We start from the raw sequence: 19,274 nt of genomic DNA on the forward strand, positions 1-19,274 counted from the left end.
ATCGATCATTTTATATTAGGAGAACTTATCTTGATAGAGTCTAGAAAAGAAACTAAAATTCAATACTTGGTCATAAAAATAATTTTATATTATTAGTCAATTACACATATAAATTTGTAGTGTTAACACAGAAAACAAATTTTCTCCTTTGGGAGTAGACTTTCCTTTTTGAAACAAAAAAAAAAAAAAGAAAGAATAAATAAAGTGGTGTAAATAAGATTAATTGTAAGACCAGAAAAGAGGAAATGCTGAATTGTTCTTGTCCCTAAACCATAATGTGGAGTGGTTTGACTTACCTTCCACGTTTTTATTTTTATTTTTATTTTTATTGAGCACTAAATAATAACACCCTATTTTTCTTGATTATGAATTTATGATTCCCTTCTTCACCACCATTACATTATTATTATTCCGCGTCGCTCACGTATTATTTTCATTCTTTCTTTTCACCCTCTGCATAGCTTCATTCATCAGATGATTTTTTTTCCCTTCTTGATCAATGACCTCTTCTTCTCCTTGACTTGTCTTTTCTCAGTAACACCCGTTTGATTCTCTTATCCTTTCTTTCCATTATTGTTGTTGGGTTGTTACTGTTGGAACTGCTTTGTGTTTTGAATAATGGGTTCCATAAGAGGAATCAAGAAGAGGAAGAAGGCTGACAACAACAACAACGATGCCCCATTCCACTCCCAACTTCAACGCCCCTCCGATTGGTGGCACCTCTTCTCCCGCAGAATTTCAGGTCCCTATCTATCTCTTCTTCCTCTTTTTCAACCACCAATCTTCTTTAATTCTCTTAAACTACTACTCTCTCATTATTATTCTATACTATCACGCTAATTTTAGCTTTACTTTACTTATTCATATCGTATCCTAAACATGTTACTACTATTACTATTGCCGATAAAATGTAACCTTTCTTGTATTGTTCTTCAATAACTAAATAATACAAGCTCCTATTTTTTTATGTTATCACTTCCACTATTTCAGATTCTGTTTCTCCGAAATTTGAACTACATTTGTGGGATCCCAGTTGCCATCAGCATTATTGTTCTTCTTCTCCTTAGTTGTTATAAATAATTTGCAGTTATTTGCCATGTTCGCAGTGATTTTGCTAGGTGTCTCTTTTCTCCAATTATGCATACAATACAGGTTATGGGATTTCAAAGTTATACTTAAATTTAACAGCTTTTGACCAGAGTCATACATTCTAGATACTAGCTACTTACTTAAACTACTAGCTTATTTAATTGATTATAGAAGATAATTTAAAAAAAAAAAGTATATAGGTTATAGAGAAGCTGCTTGGTTGGATATGATAATATGCTTTTCATATCCTAAACCTCTTGGAGAAAATCAAAATCCTTCTACCTATAAGGGATAAATGGGAATGTAGAATGATGTCATTATGATTAAAATGCACTATTACTAATTAAAAAAAAAAAAAAACTTCTGAATATGGTTAACAGCACAAGATGTTTTGGAAGAAGAGTTATATCTTAAATGCAAAGAGATGAACCCTTTTTCAGGTTATCACCTTCATTCACTACTATCCTGATCCTCTTAAGCAAAATTCTGTCACAGAAAACTGAGGAGCTATTATTTGCTTGCACATATACTCTGATATTTATGGTTTCAACCCTGACTCACTTATTATCTTTTAGAGAAACTGATGTTAACCGTCTGTTTATAAAGAACATGAAAATTTGCTTCAATTTGGTTATCCTTGTGTTTATATATAGTAAAATCAAATCTGATAGTGCTTCTTCTGGCTTGTGGACTATCTCCTGCTTGTGTTGAAAAGCTGCTGCACAGTGCTAAACTTTCTTAGTCATTTAATGTAATATTATTTTAGTTGCGAAAACTGATTGTTATGCTTATGCTTCAACCTTTCTAATTTTAGGACCTTTATCACAATTTAAGGATTTAGACAAATTTGAATCTGTTTTCAAGATCTCAAGAAAGACATTCAATTATATATGTTCTCTTGTGGAAGAAGATATGCTGGCTAGATCATCAAATTGCACTGATTTAAAGGGCATACATTTGTCTTTGAATGACCAAGTAGCCATTGCTCTTAGGAGGCTTAGTTCTGGTGAGTCATTGCAAGCCGTTGGCGACTCGTTTGGGCTGAACCAGTCAACTGTTTCCCAGGTAACTTGGCGGTTTGTGGAAGCAATGGAAGAGAGAGGGCTACACCATCTTAGTTGGCCATCAACTGAAATCGAAATGGAAGAGATAAAGGCTCGATTTGAGAGCATACGAGGCCTTTCCAATTGTTGCGGCGCAGTTGACACCACACACATACTGATGACTTTGCCTGCCACAGATTCGGTGACCAATGTGTGGGTTGATCATGAGAAGAACTGTAGCATGATCTTGCAAGCCATTGTGGATCCGAATTTGAGATTTCGCGACATAGTTACCGGTTGGCCTGGTAGTCTGAGTGATGATCACGTGCTTCGAAGCTCTGCTTTCTTCAAACTTGCTGAAGAAGGAAAGAGGTTGAATGGAAAAAAGAAAATGCTCGAAGGAACAATGCTAAGGGAATACATAATTGGAGATACAGGATTTCCCCTTGTGCCATGGCTTCTTACACCTTACAAAGGCAAAGGCCTGTCGGATGTTCAGGTCGAGTTTAACAGACGGGTCGTCGCAACTCAAATGATAGCGAAAAGGGCATTGGCTAGGCTGAAGGAGATGTGGAAGATAATCCAAGGTGTGATGTGGAAGCCTGATAAGCACAAGTTACCAAGAATTATTCTTGTTTGCTGCATATTGCATAACATTGTTATTGATATGGAAGATGAAGTACTGCATGGCATGCCATTGTGCCATCAGCATGATTCCGGATATAAAGACCAAATTTGTGAATCTGCCGACAATTCTGCAGCTTCAAAAATCAGAGACAAGTTTTCTTCCTACTTATCAAGAAAAATGCCAAATTGAAAACATCATTTTTCCTGTGGTTGTTACAAATTACAATATATACTTATAGCTATATAAAACACCCTTTTACTCTCCCCTTCATGTTGGTTCACAATAAACTTTGACACCAACAAATTTTAGTTGCCTCAATTGTGAGTAGAAGAACGTAAATTCTGCTTTTAGTTGCTTGCTAGTGAATTATGTCTTAGATTATTCTATTTTCTTACTTTTTTTCTTTTCATTATTTCTCATATGGTACAATGTTATCTATATTTAGTATATTTTTGGGTAATAGAAAGGTTATGCAATTATTGGAGAGAGGAAATTTAGTGTATTTTTCACTGTGCTTAATTTTTAGTGAGGAAAAAAATATTTATATATGATGATAGGTTGAGAAGATTTAACGATCACATTATTTGTACCTATTTTATATTGAATTTTACATTTTGAAAATAATTAAATATTTACTTCTCCCACTATTGTAGTTAACCAGTCATTGCACTTGATTCCTTCATAAATGAAAAACCAATCTAAAAATACTTATTCATGTAAAATTATATAGAATAAAAAAAAAAAAGATGTCAATGAAGAGTCTATATTGTTTGTTCTGATATCAATCAGACGCGACAATTTAAATCTAATACTTTAACGTTTAAACTTCATTTAAAAAAGGACATGATTTAAAATATGAAAAAAAAAACATTTGGATATATTGCTAGAATAATAAAATTTTTTAATTGGAAAACATTTCATGCTTTAATTTCTGTGTATTACATAATATGATTATGCACTTGTTTTAATTTTATTAAGTTGATAGAAAAATATTTTTTATTTTTTAATGCGTTTAAAAAAAATTTTAGTAGTAAAAATGAAAATATATCTTTTTTAAAAAACTACCATTTATATCTTTTAAAAACAAAACTTCCTTAAAAAAAGATGTCTTCACATAATAAATAAATAAAAAATATTTTTATATCATTTTACTCAAATATAATTGATAAATAAAAAAATTTACATCAAATATTAAAATATAAACTTATTTTTGTTTTTTTTATTATTTTTAAAAAAAAATTCAACAAAAGATATTTTGTTGGGTGAGCACAGGTATCAGGTACCCGATTACCCGTCTGAATCCAAATCGAACCAATTAAATTAGTTCTGGAACCAACGGGTAATTGGGTCCAATCCAAAACAAACCGATGGGCTTTGTTAATGACTGGTTCGGGTATCAGTTTTGGGGTGCGAAATCCGAACCAACCCGTGAACCCGATCATATATTAATTAAATAAAAAAATAAAAAAATATATATGACTTTTCCATTAGACAAAGATTATTCACTATTAATATGTTTGGATTTTAATAAATTTAGTTTTTAATGTATTTAGTATTTAACATGTTTGGATTATTTCTATTGATATTACATGTTTATTGTACTTGTTAAACTTTTAAGATAAAAATTTGATTTTTTTTTTATGAATTTCAAGATCATCGAATATCCAATTACTCGAACCGAACCAATACGTTTTTAATCGATTTGGTTTGATTCGAATACTTATACAAAAAAACACAAATCCAAACCAAACCAAACCAAACTGATTATATTTTAATCGGTTTGATTCTAATTTTACCATGAATCCAAACCAGATCCGTGATCACCCTAGTTTTTTAGAAACTTGTCCAAATAAACCTTGACAGAATAGCCGGATTGGCTGGGGTAATTGGATTGATGAGGTAGGAAGCAAGGCCCAATTATCTGATGGGCTGAGTCCAACAAGAATAGTTTCAGCCATTCTGTCGAGTGCCGATTTCAATTCCCAATTGCGCAGAAGGCTAGGTTAGGGTTATTGAAGTTGAAAGAGATGGAGCTGAGAAATGTGGTGAAGGATAAGAAATTCTGGTTGGCGTCGTTGATAATAGTGTGGGCAGCTGGGCTCCAGGGACACATGATGTGGCTGCAGCGCCAAGAATCCTTCAAACACAAGTTCGGCGACCTCAACTCTCAAGACCATTCCGATCCACCAACCTCATAACTCGATTACTCCGTTCGTCTTTCTCTCTCTCTCTCTCTATCATAAATCTTAGCTTTTTCTGTTTCTCTGTTTATTACACAACGTAATAGTGTATTGTTTCGCCATATTCTAGTGTGTTCATAATTAATTAAGCTAAGCATGAGTAGAATCCCAAATTACTTGGCTCTGCTGTTTTTGCACATTACACAACTTGAATAGCCCCAATTTCATTGCCTGCAAAGGTTTAATTTGTACAATCCAACGCCATCTAACATTATACTATTTAATATAACAACAATAATAATAATAATAAATATAGTATGTTACCTGTTGATTAATAAATTGGATTTCATCTGCTCTGTGCATTCATAAAATTATATGTATTCAAAGATGTATGAAATTTGAGATTTCGGAGTGCTATATCTGTCAATATCATTCTAAACGTTTTTTTTTTTAAGTTAATGAGAAATGATATTAAATTTTTTTCAATGCACTATAAAAGATCATTCTTTTTTATCAATAAGTTTTATTACTAGAAATAAAAAAATAATTACATAAAAGTAGGATATATAGCATTGTTCTAACTTATTAGACGTACTTTCTATTTCTACATAGTAGCAAAGCAAAAAGAGCATGGTATGATACTATGATTAGCTTTTTTGTTTTTAGTATAGTATCTTACAAAATTAGATAGGAATAGCATAGATTGAATAGTAGTACTAGGAAATAAACGAGCCTAAATAAATAGCATTCTTTGTTTCCGAAAGTTGAGCCGAGTTTTGGATCGGTGGTAGGTGCAGTGGTACACTAACTGTCACTGTCCTAAGTCAGCAAGACCTTAAATTGGTAGCTGATCGGTTCCAAGTTTCACCATCAACTGCCTTTTTGTTATACGCCATAATATAATCTCTAAATATTGTGCGTATAAAAAAAAGTGGTAGGTATAGTTCAAATAACATAAATTTTTAATACTTACTTAAAGATGGTGGATTCGAGTCTCTCTATTTTTAGTAAAAAAAAATGATAAGCTAATTCCTTTCTTAAAAGAAAAAAAATAGAATGAAATGTACGTGAGAGCAATTCGAACTACTACACGATAAAAAAAATTGAACTGGCAATTATTCGAATAATACGAATTTATTTAATTATTTTTAATATTTTAAGTGTTATTATAGATATTTTAGTAATCTTATATTATATATTTATATTTAGACTTATTTTATTTTAGTAATTCCGGCCCGTTGACATCCCCTTTTTAATTTCATTTCCGCATAATACACCTTACTACTTTTTTTTTTTTTTGGTGACAGACCTTACTACTTTGAATGCAAAACAACCTTTTCTTTCTGGTCGTGAATCAACCTTCAATATAGGAAGCGTTGATTTGTAGTATAGACTACTTAGTTTATGTTCTATTTTCCCTCCTTTTTTAAAAAGTTTTATTTGTTTACGCCTTCTAGAATGTGGATAAGCCTCAACTAGCTATAGTTAAGCGTAGAAGCATCGTTTCGTTATCGTTATGCATATATAAAATAAAAAATTATAAGTCGCAGTTTCTTTCATTCAGAAAGCTGGTCATATTCAATTTGGAGAGTCATACTCATACAAAATACCCTAAATCACAAAATCAGAGTGGTTTTGTGTATGAAACATGATTTGGAAGTCAGCTCCATCGTGTTTAAGTTTTGACCCACAACAAAAGCACAAAAAATAGCTTCTTAATTAGACCAACAACGCCCATACTAAAAATCTAGCCTCCCCTCTTACGCACAAACTCGTATGCTATTTCTAGACTCGTTTTAGCCTAACATAATTTTCATTGTCGTGCACGTAAAATATAACACCCTATCATCAATGTCTATATATTCACATGGTTTAGCTAGTAATTTGTTCTTCTTTGCCAACGCTGTATGATCCATGTCACCGTGTGCAAGATGACCAACACTTCTAGAAATAATCCTTGATAAAATCCTAGAATTTACAATATCGAAAATTAATATTAAATTTATATTTTTCGCTGGACTTGAAAAATACTGTTGGGCCTTTTACTGACTTAGCCCAATAGACCTTATGAGTTGTCATCATTTCAGCACTACTGTTTTTGAGATGAATGCTTGGTTTTTTTGATGTCTAAGACCGGCATCGACATAGTATAATTCTTCTAGTATTCAAATCTTTGAACGTGACAAAATTATCATTCTGCTCCTTGTGTCTCTAAAATGATGAAAATACTCTCCTGAACACACTACAACAATATAGATTATTTTTTAGGGTTATAATGTGTAAAAGAAAATTAAAATTTGTCAAAAAAACAAAATTTTGACACTATTTTAACTATGAAAATATGTTAATAAAAATTTTGTCAAAAATAGTATTTTTAACATATAAGTGATTGTAAAAAAAATTTAAATCTTATTAGATAAATATTGGCTGTCAAAAATAATTTGTTAGAAAATTTTGAGAACATATTTTCTGTGATACTTATTAATTGTCAAAAATACTATTTATTTTGACACCTATTGACTATAAAATATTTTCAACAAAAAATTTTAACAAAAAATGAAATGAGATCTTGAAACTAAAGAATAAATTGAGATTTTAAAGATAAAGAATGAGTAGTATAATCCTAAATTGAGAGCAGTGTGATGTCAAAATTAACAGAGCCCAAAGAAGAAGAAAAATAGTGGAGTAAATTGAAAACAAATGAGTATCAAAATTGAGGAGTAATTTTCTACGGTCAAATTATTCATCAAGAAAATATAGAAAATTTGACATTTGTGATATTTATCAAAAATATATATTAATTTTGACATTTAATTATGGTGTTAAAAAATAAAATGTTAAAATAACTCTATTTTCTTGTAGTGACACGTATCATTACTACAAGATCATATCAATGAACTGAAAAATGTGAAAATTGATTTTCTTTTTTTTTTTTTTGAAATTCTAGATAACAAGGCGACAATAAAAATCTTCTTTGAATATGTACATGTAGCATTTACTATTCATTTTGCTCATTCAATTTCTCTAATGTGACTTGCTCAGCAAAGAGAAAGAAATTGCTGCTAATGACAAGCTATATATAAAATCATAGTGAAAGATCAGATTGTGATAATGACTATGATGAAGTCAAACCAAAATGTATTCTATGGATGTTGCATTGTTGGATATATTATCAACCAAGAAATATCTTATCGGATAATTAATGATAATCAGATAAAAATATTCTCTTAATTCAAAACTAAAAGACATGAAATTGATCAATATAGTTGTCATTTAATTACTTTTTGGTTTGTGTAACTTAAGTGTCAATATTCCGTGCATTCCCATCCAAGAAAATAATTAAAGACCCGTCAGTTTCGTTCTCCTGTAATTAAAAATAAAAATGCACTCACAAATAATCTTCTAGATGCATGATATATCTAATATATTCTAACCTAGTTAGTGTGAATAATTGGTATAACTTGCTCCCCACTCCCAGTATTATAATCCTTTGAAAATAATTAAAATTTAAATTCCACTTTGTTTTACATAATTATAAAACTTTTTTTAAAATTTGATATTTTCTTTTAACCAGCCCAACTTTTGTTGTCACTATATCATATGGTAGAGATAATACCAACCCTCAAGTTCATCAAACAATGACTAAAAGAAGAAGAACTCATCTTTCCTTAAATAATCGTTTGTCTGTAATTTGGTAAGATGGGAACAAAGATTGGGTTAAAAAATATTAAAATTTAAGAGAATTTTGTCCATTTCAAATTAAAAAAAAAAAAGATAAAATTAAAATGATTATAATTATTTTTTAAAGGGTTATTGGTAACCTTTGTTTAGAGAGGGTTACCCACTCTAATAGTAATATCAAAATTTGCACCATCACTTAATAGTTAGACATAATAAGCAAGAAATTAAAGACATATAAAGGAAGGAAAAAAAAAATCATGCTAATGTTAGCGAAATAAGAAAAAATAAGAACTTATCTTATTTAGTATTTATTAATTATTATAACAATTAATGAAGGCTAAATAAAATAACTTTGACTATTTTTTACTAATTTATTTTGATTATTAAACATTCCCGAAAAAATTAATGGAATTGAGAACCGAAGAAACCGAAACATAATTGAACTCCATTTGACTGTTTCATTTTAACTATAACTACCACATCTACTTTATTAGCTCTAGCTACCTACCATATATATGCACACAATCCATAATTAATTAAATAAATAAATTAAATTCCTCAAGAAACGTTGAAATTAAATATGAACACGAATGAAACAATTCAATTAGAACGAAATAACTTCTAGATGGCTACTACTATGCTAAGATAAGTTTTAAAGGGTTTATTTTTGTTACGTTGGAGCCAACTGCACGGAATTCCCTTCTAGACCGTGTGACTATAATAAAACCAATCCAACATATTGTTATTTTATTTATTTTTATATATAAGGAAAAATGTGTGATTATCAAACAAAGATGTGTCCCTCTTAATTGACAGAATCACTAAGTTAATGCAAAAGTCAATTGACTGTAGCTATTAGCTGATTACATTGAAAATGAGGTCCATATACCATATAACAAAAAGAGTACTACTGTTGTTTAGTGTGAAAAATAATGTATCCACCATGAGAATCTTAATAAAAAAAAAAAAAACTTTAACAGTTAATGTCAGTTATTTTTTTAATTATTTTTGTTATAAAATATTTTTAAATTTTAAATTCTAAAAAATAAAAATTAACAAATAATTTCTATATTTAGTCAATAAGAAAATTGAAAATACAAGCCGCAATGTATAGTTGGACATTAAAGAAAATTAGATAAGTGGCAGATTACACGAAAGAGTTTTCATATATACCATCATATACATAATTATCCATGAGTAATGTTACGTGTATATTATCAATATAAATATTAAAATAAATTAAACTATATATATATATTTATATATTTTTATTAGTGGTTAATTTTAGTATACAAATAGTATTTTTTTTTGAAGTCACCAAAAAAAAAAAAGTATTTTTGATTATCCATAGTTAAAAGTAACATGCATAAGCGACATATATTTTACACTAATTTGCAATGTGGAAGCATTCCTACCTATTAGTTATCTTGTAGTTAGCATCGATGCTGCTAATTAATCAAATCATCTTAGCCAGACAGTAGTATTAAATAAACGAACAAGATGTGCAGAATTTTCTTTTATATGAAGAAGAAGAAGAATTCGCATCGTCGGTATATAAATCCAATAGAACGAACAATAATAATAATAGAAAAAAGAAGTGATTAATTTACAAATAGAATAAAGTAAGAAAGAAATGGAAGCTAAGAAGATAGAGTATCGATGGAGGGGAGGAGCTAGCAGCTATGGCTTTTTCTGGTATACATACATACACTAATTAAGTTTAATAAATAAATTAAAATAAGTATCTCCAAAAAGCTAATAACTAAGCTGGATGTGTAGCAGAAGTAGTTACAAACAATGGACCAAGTTAGGAGGATGAGTTATTGTTGGTTGTCCAATCTTCAAGAATGCCAAATCATTCTCAAAGGGAGTCAAGTTCAGATCCACAAACATAACTTCTCTCTTTCTTTTATTATTGCTAGTCACGTCTGAAGAAGGTGGCGGTGGTGGCGGTGGCGGTGCTGTTCTGTGACGCCTCATGTGGCCACCCAAAGCTTGGCCAATGGCGAACTCCAAGCCGCAAACGGAGCACTCGTGAGTCTTAGGCTTTGCCGGAGAGCCATGGCTATCATCACTACTGCTGTCTTCTCCGTTCATGAGCCTCGGCTTCTTGTGGCTTGCACGGTGGCCTCCTAATGCCTGAAACGACGAGAATTGCCTGTTACATGTCTTGCACTCGAATACACGGTTGTTGCTGGTGGTGGTGGTGGTTCTCTCAAGTCCTCCACCACCAGAAAGCAGCATGAGATAGTTGGCCATGGCTATGCTTTCAGCCTCTCTTTCTCTCTTCATGGTCCACGTCATCATCGGGTTTAGTTTGTTTCAAGTTTGAAATGATAAAAAAGAAGAAGTGAGGGTTTAGGGTTGGTTGGTTTGGTGGGTTTGATTTATAAACGCGGGGGGAGAGAGATTGATTAAGACAGTTTGCAGTTTGACTTTTCTAGGAAAGTAGGAATGTGTTTGAGTTTGTGAGTGTGACGTAAGCATATACGAGTGGTGCTGCAATTGGGTTGATGTAAGGCCTTTCTACATTTACTTTGACTACTACTGTCACAGCAACAACATACATACACATTATATGGAGGGGTCATTATGCTATTCAAGCCTGCCATTCTCTAATTCTTAAGAGAGAAAGCACAGGCACACAACGAATTTAGTGTATAATATGTACAATATATATAAAATCGAAATTATAATTAATTAATAATTAATTTAATTAATTCTTAATAATTTTAAATTTTAAAACATAAGAATTTGGTTACTAGAAAATTATATATTCATTTATTTTACGCGTGTGAAAAATGTGGTGCAAATTTTATTTTGACAGTCTCTTACACTGCAAAGGTCATTATTGTCTGCCAGCAAAACGCAACCCGATACTGTTCAACTGTCCGAGAACGTTTAACGAAGACACTCTTTCGCACATGTTGTGTCTGTCGCGCCGCCGCCACCTTCAACGACGTCGCGGCCTGGATCCTCTTCGCCCTCGCTGTAGCACTCGCCGAAAAGGTCAACGGCAGCGGCGGCCACAAGGCCCCCTGGTGTCTGTGTTGGGTTCTCCTCTCTGACTTGATGTTCGTCATCTTCATGATGACGGTTATTCGACCGGCGATGAAGATTCGTGACGGATCTGATTGGAATCCACTCGATCTTCGGTGCATTTGTGTTCGAATTGATGATTTTAAAGGGAAGAAATTTTGCGGATAGTCTAATAGAGAGGATCGAAGATTTTGTGTCCGGGTTGTTGCTGTCGTCGTACTTTACTTGAGTGGGTTGAAGATTGACGAATTTAGATGCTAGATGTTTAATTTATTCGATATGTAGATGGTTATTTTATTTAATTCAATTTAAATATATACAATTAATAAATGTTAGATGATCATTTCACTAGATAATCAGATGATTATTTTAAATTAGGGTTGAGATTGTGGAAGGCACATTTTAAATGGAAAACAAAATATTAACTATGCCTTCTAGATGGGGGTGCCCCCGGCCTGTATCTAACTATCTATGCATGTGTTGAGTTGGTTATTACTTGGAAAATTAATCTCCTTCTAGACTTTCTATTTATATGACCAACCCATAGGCTAAAGAATTATTTATTTTTGGGCGTGTATCCCCATCAGTAATTCGGTATTTAGCATTGACAAAATAGTACCAGTCTAATTAATACTATATGTAACTTGTGAGTCACACTAAGATATCTTCTAGATCAGGTACATATTAAGTGACATAATCTTTATTAAATAAGAGGATTACTGGTTATTGGATTGGGTGAATGCATTGAATAGGACGGCCAATAGGTAGTGACACGTAAACTAGGACAAGTCAGAGATACAGCCTCCATTATCTTTTTGGTCAAACTCTATCTGACACAAGTACTTAGTTTATAAAAGTTTATTGAATCAGTTATTTGGATGTTCACGATTTAACTGATTTCTCATTTTCTTGCATAGTTCTTTTTAGAATAAAGTACTCATTTAATTTTTAATATTTAAATTAAATTATATTGTTATTTTTTAATGTTTAAAATATTTTATTTTCATGCTAAATATTTTATTTTATTAAAATTATTTTTTTGCAAAAATATTTTTTTATTATTATTTTTTTCTTTTTCTTTTTTTATAATTTTTATTTTTAAATAACTAAATAATTATTGTGACTACTATAATTATAATTTGTATTGTTATTTAAAAGAAAATTAGAATTGAAAAAAAAGTATTTTTAGAAAAAAAATCTTAATTTTATTATAAAATTAAAATAAGATAAAATAAAATATTTAAAATAAAAATAAAATATTTTAAAGATTAAAGACGAAATTAAAATTTAACTCAAATGCTAAAGATAATCCAGTATATTTTTAGTAGATTTAATGCGTTTTTTTTCCTGACGTGGAACTTAAATGCTAATTATAATCATGTTTACAAGATGCAAAAAGAAAGATCATAATCATTCGTATAAGCAAGCTACATAATAGGGTAGTTAGAATAAGGGAGTGGTATTGGCATGTCCATGTATCAATCTACTAATAAAAGGTTGGAACTATATATGGCTAGTTCTAATTATTAATGTGATCTTGATTTGCGCATACATAACTTAAATTATTCCATTACAAATTAAATACTGACCAAACCTAACATATCATTTTTGACATTTGTATACAGAAAAAGGTAATATTGTAATATTTGTACCGATATTATGGAATTATTATTAACAATAGGAAACCGCATTGGAGGTGAAAACTGAAGCGCATGCATGTGAAAGCTTGGGTGTTAGGTTTTATAAGAATAAAATAGGAAAATATATAAGAATGTGAAACAAAGCAATTAAAAAATATATAATCCAACCACTTTAATTTATATAATAGAATAGAGGCATAGAAGTTATATGCATCATCATCAATGTAAAGACGTAGAAGTATATTTGCTTTATAAATCAATCAGATTGATGTCCATAATAATGAAGCCTGACTTAACAGGTACAGGTATATGTTAATAGTTACAATAATCATTTGTAAAAAATATCATGTAATAAAAATAAATAAAATACTTGTAATGCATACAATATATTGTTTATTGGAGTAATTTTGAATATGGGAAATGGAGGAAATAAAAAGGAGAAATTAATATTTAGAATTAAAGTTTAATTTTGATGTGCTAATAATGTTAAAATATTTTACACAATTATTTAATTATATCCGTTCTGTTAGATAATTATTCATGTGCAGTCAATGTAAAATGTAGTTATTTTTTTAGATATATTGTTACAATCAATGTTATTATTCATACAGTTAATATAAAATATAGTTAATGTTATTATTCATGTCGTCAATGTAAAATATAGTTGTTTATTCATTTATATCCATTTTGTTAGAAGCAATATCAAAATTGAATTTTTAAAACTAAAATTAGATGTTTTTTTTGTATGACAGATGCGGATCTTTACTAATAGCGCTGGAAGTGAGTTAAGTCAGTTCAAATAGTTCAATAAGCTAAACTCGTGAGCTAGTGAGACACGTTTAAACTTGAAATTAAGTTCATAAATTAAATGATCCGAGCAGCTCATTAGCATCGGGAGCTGACTCGATTATATATATATATATATTAAAACTTTATAGTAATTCTTTATATATAATTTTGATGTAAGACATGAATAAAAAATTTATAATTAATATATAGTCAATATATAAAATACAGTCAATGTAAAATTTAGTCAATGTTATTATTTATGTAATCAATATAAAATGTAATTATTTATTCAATTATATCGATCTGTTCTTTAGATATATCCGTTTGCAGTTTCAAAATTAAATTTCTAAAACTAAAATAAGATTTTTGTGTATGTATCTTTATGAATAGAGCCGGAAGTGAGTTAAGCCATCTCGAACTCTATTTATTAATAGCTCAATCAGCTGAATTCGTGAGCTGATGAGCCGAGTTTGAACTTGAAATTAAGTTCATAAATTAAATGAGCCAAGCAACTCATTAGCTTGTAAACTGACTCGATCATATATATATATATATATATATTAAAATTTTATAGTAATTTTTTATATATAATTTTGATGTAGGACATGAATAAAAAAATTTATATATTGATATATAGTTAATATATAAATTGATTTTTTTAAATATTTGTTAATATATAAGTTATAATGTATTAATATAAAATTATAGATTATATTTTGTTATTTGAATTCGTTCGTGAATTTTTAGTAAGTCAAGTTCGAAGTTAAAAAATAAACTCGATTGTTAATAAGTCGAGTCGTGAACCAAACTCAATATTCATTTGCTTGATTTACTTCCAGCCTGTTTATGAATATGATTTTTTTTTGGGTCTTGGAATATGATTTTTATTTTTCTGGTATTTGTTGTTGTTTTTTTTTATTATTATTTTTGGGTCTTGGTTGTTCTTGTTTCTTTCGCATAATGATATCTGCTAAACCAAATTCGGCCCAAAAACAGAGGACAACTAATTAAAATGAGTTATCAGTACCCGTTTACTAGTTAGGCCACACTGGCCCAGGTTCGGTGCACGTCACAGTGTTGTTCTTTTTAATCAATTATATTTACCATAAATAATATATGAAATAATCTTATTAATATCTGTTCTAAAATATATTCTATTAAAATAATTCAAAATATTTTTTATATTTTTAATACTTTAAAGGTAAATACTATAGTGTCTAAAAAATAGTATTTACTTGTCAAAAAAGTTTAAAAATTAAAATTTAATTTAAAAAATATAAAAATAAATAATTTTTAAAAATTAAAACTTAGTCAACTTACTACAAAAAATAAGTTAGGTAAAAATTTAGATACTAACTCATAGATGCTATAAAATTGGCCTACTTTGAATACGTTAAATACTTAAATAGTTAAATTTGACAAAAAAGAGCAAAATCTTAAATAAACCTTTCCTTTTATCCACGTGTACGAACATTATGAGACGGTCCAGAAGAGGAGATTGTGGACTCCCGCAGTGTATACTAATCGTTTAGCTTACTTTGAAGCCCAATACTCTCTCACACTTCAGCTTGTTCCCTCTCTCACTTCTCTGCGATCGTTTTCTCATTCTTTCTCCGGCCGCCGCCAGATTTATTTGCCGATCATTCCGGCGATTTCATCATCCTTGTAGTTCCGCCAACCACTGAACTGCGGTCTATCTCTATTTTAAATTTTTAATCGGTTATTAGCTCAATTGCTCTTACTATTATATTTTAGGTTTATTTTGTTTTTTTATATGTTTTTTTTTCCCTGCAGATTAGTTTGATAAAGTTAGAACCTTGAATTTAAGGTGTGGTGGACGAATGTATATAGTGGAATTGAGAGTCTTTTGGTAGAAGAGAAAGTTTGCATTACTGAGAGAGTGAGAACTGGGAAGGTCTCCTCTGAATAGTTGCTGTGGTGAATCATTTGAGTCATTTGAAACATTTGCCAGAGAAAAAAAAATGGTACTTTCCAAACTATGATATACGGATACCGTTTGCATGCAAATGCCAACTCTGAATCTTAATTTCTTAGCGTTTAATTATTTAATATTATGTTTTAATGCTCATATTATATGATGTTTGCTTGAAAATCGTATATGATATTACACAGATTAAGTGTTCCTTCGTTGTGCTCACAAGTCACCATGCTATCAATATGACAAATTAAAATGACCAGTTTATGGTATTATGCTGTACATTCAAAAAATAAATGCTGCTGCTACAGCATAGATGTGATGATTCTGTGCCTCGATTGGTTTTATTTCCAGTTTCTTTAAATATGAGGCATCTTAGGGTTTTAATTTGGGAAATTTATGTTGAAGCTACACAAAAGTCGGTACTCATACAAATCAAATGTAGGTTGAATCTTGTTAGAGGGGAACAAAAAAATATTCTAGTATCAAACTTTTATGGTGGCTTTGGTGGCTGCCTGGCTGGTGAGAGTTATGTAACTGTCCTTTTGTATATGTTATGTTCAATGTGCTGCTTGTAATCTATAGTGGTGGTTGATGAGAAAATATGTAGTGTAATAAACTTTTGTGGACAATGGTAAAACATATTATTCAAACTTTGTGGATGGGATAGTATAACTTGTTACTAGAAACTACGTAAAAAACTTTGGTTTAAGGGTATTTACTTTGCCTGCCATATACATTGGAGTTTGTTTTGCTGTTTATCATTATTTTATACTGCATTTTTTGCCTATAAAGATAAACATTTTTAGCCTTTTTTTTTTTTTTGCAATCTTTTCAGCATAAAAACTTCTGGACGGCACAGGATACTGGCTGCTTAACTGAAGAAAATATGGGATATGAGAATGTTTCTAGAACTGAACAAAAGCGTGGTCATCAGTGGTTTATGGATTCAGGTGAACTGCAAGTATTCAGCAACATTAAAAGGCAGGCAGTTGAATCTGTTAACGGGAACCCAATTTCAGGAGTTTCTCATGTAAACATTTCTCCATGGGACATCAATTCAGGATTTCATTCAGTTACAGGACAATTTTCTGACCGTCTCTTTGGATCTGAGCTACGAGCTCTCAATATGGTTGATAAGAACATGACATCAATTAGAAGTGGTAACTTGAACACAGGAAGCAAGGATTTTGAGAATCAATATGTTAATAATCCATCAGTGGGTTTATCAATATCCCATAATATTGAGGACCCTTCACCATGTCTCAATTTCGGTGGAATCAGAAAAGTCAAAGTTAATCAAGTAAGAGATTCTGACAGTTGTATGCCTTCATCCATGGGGAACTCCTATGGCAATGCTGATAATTGTTTAATGTCAATAGGTTCTGGGTATAGCAAGGATGATGGAAACATATCATTGGGCCCAACCTTTAACAATATAAATGATAATTCCATCTCTATGCAGACCTCAATAAGTAAGACCAATGGCAATCTTGTTCCAATGGATCATGCCTTCAGTAAGGGGGATGGTAGTTTTATGTTGATGGGGCACAATTATTGCAAAGGGGATGAAAATATTTTATCAATGAATCAGCCCTTTGACAGGGGAGATGGAAATTTCATATCAATGGGCCAAACATATGACAAGGAAGATGACAATGTGATATCTCTGGCTACCTCTTATAACAAGGGGCATGAGAACTTTATGTCAATGGGTCCAACCTACAGTAAATCCGGAGAAAATTTCATAAATATTGGTGCTTCATATGACAAGGGCACTGATCATATAATGTTGATAGGTACAACATATGATAAGGTAGATTCAAATATTGCATCGACAGTCCTTTCACATGAGAAAGGAGACTCCAACTCCTTACAAGTGACCGAAAACCATAGTAAGGGTGAGGCAAATACGATATCTTTTGGAAGTGTTCATGAGGGCTGTGAACGAAATCTTAATGGAGGGATCATTAGTGGTTATGATCTGTTGATGGGCAACCAGACTTCTCGTGATTTGGATGGGCAGAAGACTGTGACTGAGTCAAACTCTGAACTACCTACAGATAGCACTCCAAAATCCAATCCTAGTACTGATTCTACACTTAAGAATAAAGATCCAAAGACAACCAAGAAGGCTTCTGCTAACAACTTTCCTTCAAATGTTAAAAGTTTGTTATCAACTGGTATTTTTGATGGTGTTCCTGTGAAATATGTTTCCTGGTCAAGAGAGGTAAACTAATTACTAGTATATTGCTTTCTTCTCAGGGGTGTCATTGTTCTTTTATAATGAATAATTTCTTTCAGTGTATGTGGTATTTTTCTTGGTAGAGAACTCTCAGAGGAATCATAAAGGGAACTGGATATCTGTGTTCATGTGATGACTGCAAACAGTCCAAGGTTAGCACTGCAAATTGTTGCTTTCTTTGGTATTTTATGATTCTCAAGGTTGTGCTCATACATTAAATTCTGTAATGAAGGCTCTTAATGCATATGAATTTGAGCGTCATGCTGGTGCCAAGACCAAACACCCTAACAATCACATATATTTTGACAATGGAAAAACCATCTATGCTGTTGTTCAAGAGCTGAAAAGCTCTCCTCAGGAGATGCTTTTTGATGCAATTCAAAGTGCATCTGGCTCTACCATCAACCAGAAGAACTTCCGCATTTGGAAAGGTAATGGTAATTTAGTTGCATCGTTGTGGTTAACAACTGAAAATCTATGGTGTAACCTTATTAATTTGCATGCTTGAACATTCCCCTTTATCAGCATCATATCAAGCTGCAACTCGGGAGCTTCAGCGGATCTATGGAAAGGACGAAGTGATTGTACCATCTTGAGCTCATTTTTTTTTCTTGGATTTTCAGAATAATGATAGATATGTGATATGTGCATAGTGCATAGCAGCTCAATGACATAGCAGCTCAATTTTTTTTTCTTTGGAAATGATTTTTATATATATGGTGATTTTGTCATTCCCTCGCAATTTGCAGATATCTTGTCACATTTCAGGGAACAAACTATTTTAATATATGAGGAGCTCTTAGTTTCCTAGGTCAATATTCCGGTTTAGCTCAATTTTGCTGAATGCTGATGCCAGACCATCATTCGACGTCATTTTTTGTTTTAAGAAATTGTCTTTATTGTAGATTTGTTGTGTTCCATTGTAATGTTTTTTTTTTTTATAAAAAAAAGAGTTTTTTAGTCAGGTATTGTAATGGAACTTAAATTCTGTAATCAAAATAATA

General features: G+C 31.0%; 4 protein-coding genes across 5 annotated transcripts; 3 read left to right on the plus strand and 1 right to left on the minus strand.

Moving 5' to 3' along the window:
• Positions 1–112: 112 nt before the first annotated feature.
• On the plus strand, positions 113–3,409 carry LOC107617595 (PIF / Ping-Pong family of plant transposase). Its single transcript, XM_016319393.3, has 2 exons — positions 113–742; positions 1,904–3,409. Exons 1-2 carry the CDS (start codon positions 619–621, stop codon positions 2,947–2,949), a joined length of 1,170 nt encoding a protein of 389 aa, XP_016174879.1. The 5' UTR covers positions 113–618; the 3' UTR covers positions 2,950–3,409.
• Positions 3,410–4,662: 1,253 nt separating this feature from the next.
• On the plus strand, positions 4,663–5,314 carry LOC107616832 (hexose transporter). The gene has a single exon (XM_016318748.3). It carries the CDS (start codon positions 4,788–4,790, stop codon positions 4,956–4,958), a length of 171 nt encoding a protein of 56 aa, XP_016174234.1. The 5' UTR covers positions 4,663–4,787; the 3' UTR covers positions 4,959–5,314.
• Positions 5,315–10,174: 4,860 nt separating this feature from the next.
• LOC107616702 (uncharacterized) lies at positions 10,175–10,988 on the minus strand. The gene has a single exon (XM_016318646.3). The coding sequence runs from the start codon at positions 10,926–10,928 to the stop codon at positions 10,410–10,412; it is 519 nt and encodes a 172-aa protein (XP_016174132.1). The 5' UTR covers positions 10,929–10,988; the 3' UTR covers positions 10,175–10,409.
• Positions 10,989–15,604: 4,616 nt separating this feature from the next.
• LOC107618705 (N-lysine methyltransferase) lies at positions 15,605–19,086 on the plus strand. 2 transcript variants are annotated; one of them, XR_015899818.1, is made up of 6 exons: positions 15,605–15,780; positions 15,884–16,074; positions 16,864–18,255; positions 18,330–18,422; positions 18,503–18,701; positions 18,796–19,086. XR_015899818.1 is itself a non-coding variant. In XM_016320839.3 (6 exons), the coding sequence occupies exons 2-6, from the start codon at positions 16,072–16,074 to the stop codon at positions 18,864–18,866; spliced, it is 1,734 nt and encodes a 577-aa protein (XP_016176325.1). In that variant the 5' UTR covers positions 15,605–15,780; positions 15,884–16,071; the 3' UTR covers positions 18,867–19,086. The 2 variants fall into 2 exon arrangements, 1 of the variants encoding a protein (XP_016176325.1); XM_016320839.3 differs by having other exon boundaries at positions 18,354–18,422.
• The last annotated feature ends 188 nt before the right edge of the window (positions 19,087–19,274 follow it).

Source organism: Arachis ipaensis, chromosome B9 (assembly GCF_059453495.1).
Source record: "Arachis ipaensis isolate K30076 ecotype BB chromosome B9, ASM5945349v1, whole genome shotgun sequence".
Lineage (NCBI taxonomy): Eukaryota > Viridiplantae > Streptophyta > Magnoliopsida > Fabales > Fabaceae > Arachis > Arachis ipaensis.